This window comes from Mixophyes fleayi, chromosome 2, assembly GCF_038048845.1.
Source record: "Mixophyes fleayi isolate aMixFle1 chromosome 2, aMixFle1.hap1, whole genome shotgun sequence".
Lineage (NCBI taxonomy): Eukaryota > Metazoa > Chordata > Amphibia > Anura > Limnodynastidae > Mixophyes > Mixophyes fleayi.
The window spans coordinates 336828159-336842656 of record NC_134403.1 but is presented as its reverse complement, the minus strand read 5'-3'; the positions used below and the strand labels follow the sequence as shown (position 1 = coordinate 336842656).

Below are 14498 nucleotides of genomic sequence, written 5' to 3'. Positions count from 1 at the left end.
AATCAAACCCTACTACATACAAACACTGGGCTTCCATAGAGCAAGGTGTAATGCAGTCTCCATTTGTACAGACACGTGGACTTCTAGATTCTATACTAATGTGCAAATATAAAATGCTAGGGAGGCAGTTGCCCAAAAATTGCCTCTTCTTTGATTCTACAAAGGAAACAGGTTTGTGAGTTTTATATAATTTTTCCATCCTTCAGGATATAATATCATATTATAGTACGAGTTTTAGCACCTTGTCATAATGTAGGAATATGAATAGCAGATGAGCTTTTCAATTTCACAAACAAATCAAGTGTCCTAAATAGAGCATATAATATCTATACATTAGCTTTACAGGTTTGCCATCATAAACAAATCTTTAAATGGAGCAATATCAAGTGTCATCACACAAAAATTACATTTTAAATCAGAAAGGTAGCTCTTCCCAACCTTATTAAACACCAGGGGCCTGATTCATTAAAGATCTTAAATGAAAAGGTATCTTATTTCAGTCTCCTGGACAAAACCATGTTACAATGCAAGGGGTGAAAAATAGTTTTCTGTTTTGCACATAAGTTAAATACTGGCTGTTTTTTCATGTAGAGCACAAAAACTTGATAGCTTATTTGTACACTGAAATTTAAAGTTGACATTTGTGTGCTACATGAATAAACAGTCAGTATTTAACTTATGTGCAAAATAGAAAGCTCATTTGCACCCGTTGCATTGTAACATGGTTTTTTCCAGGAGACTGAAATAAGAAACTTCTTAATTTAAAGATCCTTAATGAATCAAGCCCCAGAAGTCTGAATCCTCACTCAAATGAGAAACTGGGCCTATTCAATGTACCACAAACCCAAAGAGCTTTACACGCAGAGCATCCTACAGCCGATCCTTTCTGGTCCCTCAAACACTTAAGACCAGTTTGTCACAATATATTAACCTCAACACTTTTCTTTAAGAGCATGTCATAGGGTAGTAGCTCTAAATAGAGACATTGCCTGGCCAGTATCCCTCTTGCTCTTCCATCCAACACAAGAGCAGTTTAGCAGAACTGATTAAGGCATCTACAAGTATGAAAGCTCAGGACACATCTGCATACCACCTGACCGCATTCTCTCCAGGCTTACTAAGGCCAGCGGGAAAGGAGGAATTACCTTCTAGTATATTCACAATTACCCTATAAATCTCCTCCGCAGCCTCGATGGGAAGATGACACAACAAGGCATGTTTCAGGACTAAACAACGGGAGCAAATCTATACCACTTTCCATCGATTCTCCAAATGCCTAAACCACTCAGAGATGCAGGTTAAACTATTAAAAATATTTTACCTTATCTTGACATGCATATATATATCTGTGGCAGGAAGCTTTTAAATTGGCAAATACTTATTTTAATATCAACGTGACCCCCTCAGCAGAGGTTGAAGTACTACATCTTCACTTTGACCAGGTTCCTAAACACAATGGATACATGTTGGGCCACATGCTCATTGAGACAAGAGCTGCCATAGCTCAGAACTGGATAAACCCGCCACCTCCCACCATAGCTCAAATCGCTTCTAAAATCCAGTTCAGCTTAAATATAGAGACTATCGGAATACTTTACTCTACCGCTACTTCTTTACCTACCATTAAGTGGCCTAAATGGCATAAACATGAATATGTTACAGATGGAGAGGGTTTATCATTAATTACACTCAACGATACCTCTGACCCCCTGTCCTATAACCTAAACGAACCTCCACAAATCTGCATGGCTTACATTTATTACTGGTTTACTGAAAATGGTATGAACAATAACGTCACATTGGTTTAAATGCAGAGTTTGTCCCCTCCTATATCTCGTTGTTTTTTCCTCTCCCTCTTTATTTTCTGTACCCATGTTTGAAAATGTTATCAATCAAAATGATTGATGTTAAAAAACAGAGTAAGAAGACCCAATCAGTGAGAGGCAGACTCTGACGATCCCACAGCGACGTGTACTGGAGGTATTATAGGGATCATTATCAGGTATAGTGTTATGACAAGCTGTACTATTTCAGCAGTCGCTCTTGAATAGTAACATCACTGTGTTTTCTGTCAAACACATTATCTTATACAGACTATAATACCACCATGTCATAATGCTGTACCTGTGATTCCTAATTGCAGTGAAATAGTTGTAATGATTCTGAGCAAATGCATCACAGATGATGTTGTCTCTATAGACTACCTTAAATAATAACGTGGAAGTTAGAAAGACAGACATGATCAGGTCACCCAGTTTCGTTTAGAGTGAGTTGGAGGTCAGGATTGGCTCACCCCTGATACACTATATGACAAAGTATGAAAAAACAATATAGCAACCGGTCTTTAGAGAGCTCCTGGCTGATAGCAATGCGACGGCCCGGCATCAAATCAGAAAGAAACAGCTGCGTTCTGATTGGCTGCCAGATAGTCATTCACATACTGTACTGCGGAGAGCCTAATCCCATGACAGAGAGACATGATCAGAGCCTTCTGGGACTAAGCTTCACACCACACCAGGGTACCAGACATGGTTATAGCTAGTTAGTGTGTTCTGATGCACACAGTCCTTATCACTGAAAATAAATCCCTAATAAAAACTAGCTCCTAACTTTTGGCCAGATTGCTGTATAATTTTATTATATAATTGTATTCACAGCAAACAAGGATTTATTGGTGGCATCCAGTGTGTGGATATTATTCTGCATTAATGACAGATAAAATAATGGGACAACTGGGATTGTTTACTAACAAATGCAAATAGGCAAAAAGCCCACAGTAACCAGTCACTCGCTTTCATTGTCTAATTTCCACCAGACCCGTCAAAGTTTATTAATGATGATTACTTTTCCTGTCAGGGGTTACTGTACATTTCCACTTTTGCACTTTATTAGTATGTAACCCTCAATGCCCTTTAATTTTGACTGGAACTTTCCAACATTCTTTTTCTACATGGTCTTTTATTTTCTATGCATAGAAGTTTTGGGAAATATAGTAAATTACTGCCATCTGCTGGTAACAACATGCAATTACCAGATAAATAGAACATATTTGCTATTGTTCACTATTATTGCAGTAGAACACAAACACAATTATGCTTTATGCCTATAAGTTTCTTTCAGTGGAACATTGCAAAAATATATATATATATTTTGTAAGTAATAAAAACCACGAAACCCCTGTACTTGGCTCAGTCAAGCAAGTAGTCTAAGATTGTTTCATATAACTGTGGGTATAAACTGGTATAATATACTGAGATGGAATACCCGAGATGTAAGCGTTTGGAGAAAATCATCTAAAGAAACCATTATGAGCCTTTATTCAAGATATTTCCGAGTAAGTGCATTACCATCAGAGTGTCAAGGGTGAATCAGATCTTCTCCATCTAAATAAGTTGAAAACGCTAATTAATAGAAAAGAAAAACTCTATGGCGGCGGTTCCCAAAGTGTGTGCCGCGGCACTGTCACTGGGGTGCCTTGGGCCAGCCCTAGAGAAAAGAAAGCAAACAGAAACTTACCAATCCGCGCGGCGCTAGGACCCTGCAGCCTCTTCTCTCCCGCAGCTGTCACTGAATATCGACGTCAGTGACCGCTGCGCGAGACAGGAGGCTGCAGGGTCCTAGCGCCGCGCGGATTGGTAAGTTTCTGTTTGCTTTCTTTTTTTCTATAGCTGGTACCTGGCGCGGGGCAGAGGAGGAGGGCAGAGGGCAGAGGAGGGGGACAGAAGGCAGAGGAGGAGGGGGACAGAGGGCAGAGGAGGAGGGGGACAGAGGGCAGAGGAGGAGGGGGACAGAGGGCAGAGGAGGAGGGGGACAGAGGGCAGAGGAGGAGGGGGACAGAGGAGGGGGGCAGAGGAGGGGGGCAGAGGAGGGGGGCAGAGGGCAGAGGAGGGGGACAGATGGCAGAGGAGGAGGGCAGAGGGCAGAGGAGGGGGACAGAGGGCAGAGGAGGGGGACAGAGGGCAGAGGAGGGGGACAGAGGGCAGAGGAGGGGGACAGAGGGCAGAGGAGGGGGACAGAGGGCAGAGGAGGGGGACAGAGGGCAGAGGAGGGGGACAGAGGGCAGAGGAGGGGGACAGAGGGCAGAGGAGGGGGACAGAGGGCAGAGGAGGAGGGCAGATGGCAGAGGAGGAGGGCAGATGGCAGAGGAGGAGGGCAGATGGCAGAGGAGGGTGACAGCGTGAGAGAGGGCAGAGGAGGGTAACAGAGGGCAGAGGAGGGGGACAGCGTAACAGAGGGCAGTGTGCCTGGATGCAGAGGGGGCAGTGTGCCTGGATGCAGAGGGGGCAGTGTGCCTGGATGCAGAGGGGCATTTTTGCATACAACTAAATAAGTATTTCTGTCGTGACCTAAATACTTATTACAATTTTTTGACCCAACTACTTCTAAAACAGGACTGCTCAGTAATTATTTTGGAGGGGTGCCTTGAAAAAATTTGGAGACTCTAAGGGTGCCGCGAACTGCAAAAGTTTGGGAACCGCTGCTCTAAGGAATCATTTTCTTACAAAGTTATCATCACTTATTTTTGGAGGATTCAACATTATTTAGATAAAATGATTTATTGTATTACGTTTTTGCACTATGTTTTGTTTTTTATATTTTCTTTCATATACAGTCAGGTCCATAAATATTGGGACATCGACACAATTCTCATATTTTGGGCTCTATACACCACCACAATGGATTTGAAATTAAACAAACAAAATATGCTTTAACTGCAGACTTTCAGCTTTAATTTGAGGGTATTTACATCCAAATCAGGTAAACGGTGTAGGAATTACAACGGTTTCTATATGTGCCTCCCACTTTTTAAGGGACCAAAAGTAATGGGACAAACTAAACAATCCTACATCAAAGTTTCACTTTTTAATACTTTGTTGCAAATCCTTTGCAATCAATTACAGCCTGAAGCCTGGAACTCATAGACATCACCAGACGCTGGGTTTCATCCATGGTGATGCTCTGCCAGGCCTCTACTGCAAATGTCTTCAGTTCCTGCTTGTTCTTGGGGCATCTTCCCTTCAGTTTTGTCTTCATCAAGTGAAATGAATCCTCAATCGGATTCAGGTCAGGCGATTGACTTGGCCATTGCATAACATTCCACTTGTTAGCCTTAAAAACTCTTTGATTGATTTTGCAGTATGCTTCGGGTCATTGTCCATCTGCACTGTGAAGCGCCGTTCAATGAGTTCTGAAGCATTTGACTGAATATGAGCAGGTAATATTGCCCGAAAACACTTCAGAATTCATCCTGCTGCTTTTGTCAGCAGTCATATCATCAATAAATACAAGGGAACCAGTTCCATTGGCAGCCATACATGCCCACGCCATGACACTACCACCACCATGCTTCACTGATTAGGTGGTATGTTTTGGATCATGAGCAGTTCCTTTCCTTCTCCATACTCTTCTCTTCCCATGACTCTGGTACAAGTTGATCTTTGTCTCATCTGTCCATAAAATGTTGTTCCAGAACTGTAATGGGTTTTTTAGATGTTGTTTGCCAAACTCTAATCTGGTCTTCCTGTTTTTGTGGCTCATCAATGGTTTACATCTTGTGGTGAACCCTCTATATTCACTCTTGTGAAGTCTTCTCTTGATTGTTGACTTTGACACATATACACCTACCTCCTGGAGAGTGTTCTTGATTTGGCCAACTGTTGTGAAGGGGTTTTTCTTCGCCAGGGAAATACTTCTTCTGTCATCCACCACAGTTTTTTTCCGTGGTCTTCCGGGTCTTTTGGTGTTGCTGAGCTCTCTGGTGCGTTCTTTCTTTTTAAGAATGTTCCAAACAGTTGATTTGGCCACACCTAATGTTTTTGCTATCTTTTTGATGGGTTTGTTTTGATTTTTCAGCCTAATGATGGCTTGCTTTACTGATAGTGACAGTTCTTTGGATCTCATATTGAGAGTCGACAGCAACAGATTCCAAATGCAAATGTCACACCTAGGGGTAAATGTATCATACTCCGGTTTCTTCAACTCGCGGGAGTTCGGCGAGATGACAGCAAAAATTTAAAGCAGCGCTGCCTTGTAAAGGGAAACTTGCCTTTACAAGGCTGCGCCGCTTTAAATTTTAGCTGTCATCTCATCGAACTCCCGCGAGTTGAAGAAACCGGAGTATGATACATTTACCCCCTAGAATCAACTCCAGACCTTTTACCTGCTTAATTGATGATGAAATAACGAGGGAATAGTTTTTCAGTCGATTGTCCCATTACTTTTGGTCCCTTAAAAAGTGGGAGGCACATATAGAAACCATTGTAATTCCTACACCGTTCACCTGATTTGGATGTAAACACCCTCAAATTAAAGCTGAACGTCTGCAGTTAAAGCACATCTTATTAGTTTCATTTCAAATCCATTGTGGTGGTGAATAGAGCCCAAAATATGAGAGTTGTGTCGATGTCGCAATATTTATGGACTTGACTGTATGATGGAACTATGAACTAATGAATGAAGATTTCAACACATGTTAAAACAATCACCATTTACATTTAGGTCTGTAAGCGGTATACCTAGAGGGAAGCTGAACTATTTCAATTATTTTGGGCTTTTATATTATTGATTGCAGGAGAATGGCAAGTCATCTGAACTTAAGAAATGCAAGTATCATAGCAACTAAAATTGAATAAATAAAAATTAAACAATAAATGATGGATACATGATTTGCTATCGTACAAAAAATACAAAATAAAACAAGATGATGCCCTGACCAGACATGTCTCTACCAGTTCTCTGCATTGAGCTTGTACATCAGGACTCTGTTTCCCCCAAGTCTGCTATTGTCTCCTCAGCATCTCCCCAGTATACTTCAGGTTCACTTTGAGCACATGAACTGGTCAACCGGTTCCTACAGCAGTCCAGGTGTCCTACCCACCTGGCTACACAAGGGAATTAAACTAGTCCCATGTCATCAAGGATCACTCTGTCTCCCTCGTAAATGCAAGAACCAGGAATTGTCCTGGACTCTCCCATGATTTGTCTTCTGCCTCTGAATCGCAAAGACTTGAACTTCACCTGACCTTTCCCTGACCCCCTGAGTTGCAGCCTGTCTCATAACCTGATGCCAGCCTCGGAACGGCATTGGCACCTGGAGCACTGGGAAGCAAAACCCTGTTCACCCGGCTAGCATTTGATCTTCTCAGGATACGCCTGGCTCCCTACAATGTCAGCGATACCAGGGGCTGTGGACGAGGGCCTGAAAACCTGGAGACCTTGCCACCTCATCTGGGCCTACAACACACACAAGACGTGGGCCAACCTCACCTCTGGCACCTCTGCTATATCCTTCTGGAAGGCACGCCGGTCTATGGTGCTACCTGCGGCATTCCATATGCTACATTAACCTTGGTAGTTGGGCCTACTGGATTGTTGCTACGGCTTCTAGTCTGCAAATAAACAGGTAACTTTATCCTGCTGATGACCAGGTTACTACTACTAGTCATACCCTGCTGGGTGACTCACTTCTTCATAAAGCAGCCAGATTGTACTTTGGCTGAATTACCAGGCTAGCCAGACTTCTGCAACAATGTTAAAGGAGACTCCAGTCACAGTAAGTTCACTCTTATATTCATCTGTATTATCATGTACTTCAATAGTATATAGGAAAAGAAGTTGCACCAGAATAGTATTTATATATTTATCTTTTCACTGGTAGTATATCCCAAAACTTTATTCTATTGGGGTGCTGTCGCAGGATAATGAGTGCTAAAATCCAACACATTGTGCTGAAAAAATGGGTTTTCAGCACATGAACTTTACTTGTATATTTGATACTTTTATTGGTGAGGCAGGAGAGAAAATCGTGATTATGTTTAACTAAAATTAAATTGTTCATAATCATTTAGTACAGAATTCAGAAGCCAATCAGTCAAATTAAAGAGCCTACTAGTTAAAGGGCCATTGGCAAATGCATATTCAATGGCATCAATCATCATCACAATTTATTTATAAAGCGCCACTAATTCCGTAGCGCTGTAGAGAGAACTCACTCACATCAGTCCCTGCCCCATTGGAGCTTACAGTCTAAATTCCCTAACACACACACATACTAGGGTCAATTTGATAGCAGCCAGTTAACCTACCAGTACGTTTTTTGCAGTGTGGGAGGAAACCGGAGCACCCGGAGGAAACCCACGCAAACACGGGGAGAATATACAAACTCCACACAGATAAGACCATGGTCGGGAATTGAACTCATGACCCCAGTGATGTGACACAGAAGTGCTAACCACTGAGGCACCGTGCTGCCCCTATGCAGTGGTTAGTAACTACCAAAAGTGGTCCAAATAAGGACAACCAGTGAACCGGTGACAGGGTCATGGGCGCTAGTGGGGAGCGAAGGGTAGCCCGTCTAGTACGAATCCCACTGAAGAGCTATTGTACCACAAATTGCTGAAAAAGTTAATGCTGGCTATGATAGAAAAGTGTCAGAACACACAGTGCATCACAGCTTGCTGCGTATAGCGCTGCATAGCCATAGACTGGTCAGAGTGCCCATGCTGTCCCCTGTCCACTGCTGAAGGCTACAATGAGCACTTGAACACCAGAACTGGACTATGAAGCAATGGAAGAAGGTGGCCTGGTCTGATCAACCAAGCTTTCTTTATCATCATGTGGACGGCCAGGTGCATCGTTTACCTGGGGAAGAGAAGAAGGCAGTCTGCCGCTCTGTGCAATGTACTGCTAGGAAACCTTGGGTCCTGGCATTCATGTGGATGTTACTTTGACACATACCACCTACCTAAACGTTGTTGCAGACCAAGTACACCCCTTCACGGCAATGATAATTTCCTGTCAGCAGTGGCCTCGTTCAACAGGATAATGCAAAAGTTGTTCAGAAATGGTCCGAGGAACATGATAAAGAGTTCAAGGTATTGAATTGGTCACCAAATTCCACAGATCTCAATCCAATCAAGCATCTGTGGGATGTGCTGGAAAAAACAGGTCTGAGCCATGGAGGCCCCACCTCACAACTTACAGGACTTCTAGGATCTGCTGCTAATGTTTTGGTGCCAGATACCACAGGACGCCCTCAGAAGTCGTGTGGAGTCCACGCCTCGACCGGTCACATCTGTTTTGGCAGTAGGATGTGGACCTGCACATTATTAGGCAGGTGGTTTTAACGTTGTTGCTGATCAGTGTAAATGGTCTCTATCATCTGTGTGTACAGTTGATCCGTCTCTCCATACAAACTAATTATCTCTAAGCATCCATCTCTATTTTTCAACAAAAAGCAGAAAAGCAGCATGTCCATGGCCGTACTATAATATCACATATATTTCTTGCACCTATAATCCTATAGTTACATTTCATGACATGCTTCTATTAGATATAATAATATATGTTGCACCATTACAAAAGTGTTTCTTATTTTACAAGTAGAGCTCACAGTAATAGTAACACATGACACTAACAGCAGAAAATAAGACATATGAGTTACTATGCCTGGACTCTGCATATAGGGTGACTATAGTGCAGCCAGGATGGAGGAGCACTGACCCTCCTGCCATGTACAGTCCATCTACCCAGACATGAGTTACTATGCCTGGACTCTGCATACAGGGTGACTATAGTGCAGCCAGGATGGAGGAGAACTGACCCTCCTGCCATGTACAGTCCATCTACCCAGACATTGTTCACATGCCGTTACCTTTATTAGCTGCGTCACCAACTGGCTCCTCCCACCACTCGTTTCCGAGGTCATCAGCCATGTTAGGACCCCGAACACCGACCCGAGCGCAGCTGCAATAACTTGGACAGTATCAACACGTTCAAATCCAGAGCCACATGTGTGGGCGGAGTTAGCGATCCAAGCCTCGGTGCCACGCTAAGCCACGCTTCCTCTTTGTGCTGATTGGATACAGCGTTCCAACGTGTTGAGGTTTTTTTTGTGTGCTTTTAGAATCTTTATTAACACTGCTAAAAAAAAAAAAAGAACAAAACCTAGGCAGTGTAATATTATTTTATGGAGGTAACAGGGACTCAAGTTCAATAAGATTACTATGTGTGTGTAAAATCCATTATAATTTATGTAATGTACACAAGTAGAAGGGGCCATCAGCATTGACATTGAAAGTTTGACATTGAATATCTTCTAAAATGAACTAATATTGAATAATAATTTATATTTATTTCCATTACCCTGTTCAAAAAGTGTATTATTTTGCTCCACGGTGCCCCTGGAGAACATGCCATACCACTCCCACTCCACATAAGGTAAGACGTGGGGCTGGGGCAGGGCAGCGCCCAATGGTAGAGCTGCAACGCTACTTGATGCGCTAGCCAGCCCCGCCCGCCTCACTGTACAAATCCCCATGTGTTACACATAGCTGCACCCTGTACAACTATGGTAGTTCTGACTTAAAACAGTGCCATAGCAATTGGGGTGATGGCTGCTCTGGGGCCCTGGGTCTAATGATGGTCTAGGAGGCCCCTGCTCTGCTCTACTGACCATGCTCAGGGCCGGTACATACACAGTGAAGTTCTCTTTGAGCTTTCAGTACAAACCCCAAGCATGCTCAGAAAAGCATAACGTGGACTTCCTGGACTAACAACACAATGACTGCACCCACATTTTACTATGGGGCCCAGTGATTAAGTGGTACGCCCTTAAATCTATCATTAGGCATTTTTTAAATTTGTGATAGTTCCCCTTTATCATGCACATAAATGCTCTTACACAAGTGGTAGCTAAATCTGCATGTAGTTCCATGTTGAGTTCTGCAGTTGCTCTTTTACTTTAATTATGCTCCAAGTAGGAACCCCCCTGAGAACAACTACATTTACCTGAACTGAGCAGGCCAATCACCTGGTAGCAGGCGTAGTAGAGAGCTGTCAGTGCTCTGGGGGGGACTATTTTCGGTACACCCACAACCCCTGCGCTGACCAGCCTGGAGCTGATTTTCACTATGGCACTGGGGAGACCAGCTGGGGCTGGTTGAGGATGTCTCATTACAGGTAAACTACCATTGAAGTAATTCATCTCCTCCAACTCTGAGCTGGCGGATAATCCAGGACCTTTCTGCAGAGTGGGAATAACTGTGTTTGGTAAGGACTGCACCTGAAACTGTCTCCACCCCTTTATCTCATTCCTATAATCTTACTCTGAAAAACTGAAATTTCATTTCTGCATTGCATTGTAAAGTTGACTTTCTTTAGTAACCTTTGCAACCATGGAAACAATCAGTGGAATCCACAGTTTCCATGGTTATAGATGTTACTGTAAGTAAGATCAGTTATTCACAACCTACCTGTCAAATGGCAGTAAGAGTAGTGTATTCTCAGTTTTCAACAGATGATTTCAGGCAGAGGTCATATTTTCATGTCGTAAATTATTGTAGTAAATTGTAGAGCTCAGGATAATTATTTTGCAATATTATTTTAGGAGTTAAGTTGCCCTTAAAATTCCATGTACAGTTAAAATCAAGTATGGGCATAACATAAAAAAAAACGTTAAAAAAAATCATTTTCTTGACATTTATTTTGGCTGGAGTAGAAATTCAAGTTGAAAATGGGTATGTTTCGTAATAAATGATGATGATGATGATGATGATGATAAAGGTAGAACTAGGCAATACTTTTATAATTGTAATTTTTTTTTGCAATACCGTTTACAACCACTAGATGTCATCTGAAAATACACAACAGTAGTTACTTTGTCATATTTTCTGATATAACATAAATAACTTATAAATGTAGAAAAAATAGTCATGAAAATAAACATCAGACACTAGTGCACACGCAGCTGACAACTGCTTTGTGCCAAGTATTAACTTTTATACCCGTCCAATCTCAAAAGCTGCCCATGATGTAATTCAGTTATGTGATCATCCCTATTTAAAGTAAAGATGAGCGGGCTCGGATTTCGCAAATCCGAGCCCACCCGAACAGTGCGGATCCGACGGAATCCGAGCACTGTTCGGGAACTTCCGGCCGCCAAATGCATCCAAAACGAGGCTATGACATCCAAGTCTCGCGTCGGATCTCGCGAGACTCTGATCTCATAAATGCCCCGCTCCCGGCCGCCATCTTCATTCTCCCTGTGGTTACTGAAGAAGGAGGTTGATGTGCTCTGTCCTGCTAACCTTACAAAAGTGGTGCTTTGTCCTGCTGAGTGAATTAGTAGTTTGTCCAGTGCTCTGTCCTGCTGATTTATTTAGTCTAGTGGTGCTTTGTCCTGCTGAGTGCAGTAGTACTTTTCCCAGTGCTCTGTCCTGCTGATTCCAGTGGTGCTTTGGCCAGTGTCTGTGCTGCTGAGTCCAGTGGTGCTTTTGTCCTGTATTTGTTTCTGATAAGTCCATATCAATTTGTTAATTAGCCAAAAATCTTTTAAAAAATTAAAAAAAAATCTCCAAAAAAAATAAAAAAAAAATATAAAAAAATAATTGAAAAAGTATAAAAAATATTATAGAGCAATATATTCTTGCAGTCCCAAAATAGAGGACCTGCCATTTCTATTACTACGTTCATTATTTCTGTAGTTCCAAAAAATAGGAACTGCCAGTTCTATTACTACGGTCATTGTTTGTGTAGTTCCAAAAAATAGGAACTGCCAGTTCTATTACTACGGTCATTCTTTAAGCAGTTCCAGAGAATAGGTACTGCAATCTATATTACATTTAATACGTTCAATTTTTAAGCAGTTCCAGAGAATAGGTACTGCAATCTATATTACATTTACTACGTTCAATTTTTAAGCATTTCCAAAGTGTGTGTGGTTTAGGGGTACACTCATTAGTGCTGCATATAATGGAGTACAAAAATTTGGAGGATAAAGTAGGGAAAGAGCAAGACCTACTTCCTCCTAATGCTGAAGCTGCTGCCACTAGTCATGACATAGATGATGAAATGCCATCAACGTCGTCTGCTAAGGCCGATGCCCAATCTCCTAGTAGAGGGCATGTAAAATCCAAAAACCCAAAGTTCCCAAAAATTTGCAAAAAAAGAAAATTAAAATCATCTGAGGAGAAACGTAAACTTGCCAATATGCCATTTACGACACAGAGTGGCAAGGAACGGCTTAGGCCCTGGCCCGTGTTCATGACTAGTGGTTCAGCTTCACCCATGGATCTAAGCACTTCTCCTCCCCCCCCCTAACAAATTTAAGAGACTTTAGCTGTCATCAACAACTAGTCCAAGTCCAGCGAGTCCAAGGGTTTTTGTGGTTGCGAAGCCTGACCTTCCCATCACTGTACGGGAAGAGGTGGCTCCTTCAACCATTTGCAGCACGCCCTCTGCATATGCTGGAAGGATCACCCACAGTCCAGTTACAGATTTGGCTAATGAAGGTGTGAATGTTGTACACCGGGAGGAGGATATTGATGTAGCTGGCGCTGAGGAGGAACTTGACGAGGAGGATGCTGATGTGGTTATCATAAATGAGCCACCAGGGGGGGAAACAGTTGTTGTCCATGGGATGAAAAAGCCCATCGTCATGCCTGGTCAGAAGACCAAAAAATCCACCTCTTCTGTCTGGAGTTATTTTTATCCGAATCCGAACAACAAATGTATGGCCATATGTAGCTTATGTAAAGCTCAAATAAGCAGGGGTAAGGATCTTGGCCACCTAGGGACATCCTCACTTATACGTCACCTGAAGAACTTTCTCTTCATAATTCAGTGTTTAGTTCAGGACCTGTGGCTAGGACCGTCAGCAGTCCAGGGACACCTAAATCCTTTGGTCCTGTTGGATACATACCACCAACACCCTCCTCGTCAACTTCCTCCACAATCTCCATCAGATTTAGTCCTGCAGGCCATGTCACCAGCCAGACTGGGGATTTGTGGTGTCAGACAACGCCAGTAACATTGTGCGGGCATTACATATGGGCAATTTCCTTTGTGGCTCCATTATCCCAATTAAAAGGATTTTTACCTGTTGGTGTAATGATGTTATAAACACTGCACTTGAAAGCTTGAGCCTTTAAATGAAAAAGTCACTCTTCATTGCACGAAGATTTGCAACAGGGACAGTTTTTTTTGTTCCCAAAGTCAACAAATAACACTTTGACGCTGTCTGTCTTTGACATACTTGATGGGATCTCAATGATGAATGCTCTGTACCATGGTCGTCGAAAACAAGAGGTAGTGACGCGCTCGAACTACACCCTCAGTCTATATGCTGCAGAGGATGTAGGAGCAGCCATATGTGCAGTGGAATTTAGACCAGTTGGAGGAGGTATTGTGGCCCCGGTACCAAATTGGGTACCGGGCCCACTCCACTACGCAGTCCAGAAAGCTACCTCGGTGCAACGTTTTGGACTAAAAACAATATTGTGAGGTGTTCAGAATAGACTGGAAATTAGTGGAAATGATTGTTATTGAATGTTATTGAGGTTAATAATAGCGTAGGAGTGGAAAAACCAAAAACCTGGATTTTAGTGCTTTTTATGCTTTTTTAAATATAAATCAGAACCCAAAACCCGAAATCAGAACCAAAACCTGTCGTCAGGTGTTTTGGCAAAACAAATCAGAACCCAAAACCTCAAGCTAATCAG

At 42.5% G+C, this 14498-nt stretch overlaps 1 protein-coding gene across 1 annotated transcript in view; it reads right to left on the bottom strand.

The window, feature by feature from the left end:
- Positions 1-9834, bottom strand: part of CMSS1 (cms1 ribosomal small subunit homolog) — a 236656-nt gene extending 226822 nt beyond the window's left edge. The window contains exon 1 of the mRNA XM_075197014.1: positions 9653-9834. Within this exon, the coding sequence (XP_075053115.1) occupies positions 9653-9713 (61 nt within the window). The 5' untranslated portion in view covers positions 9714-9834. The remainder of the gene's footprint in view (positions 1-9652) is intronic.
- Between the last annotated feature and the right edge of the window lie 4664 nt (positions 9835-14498).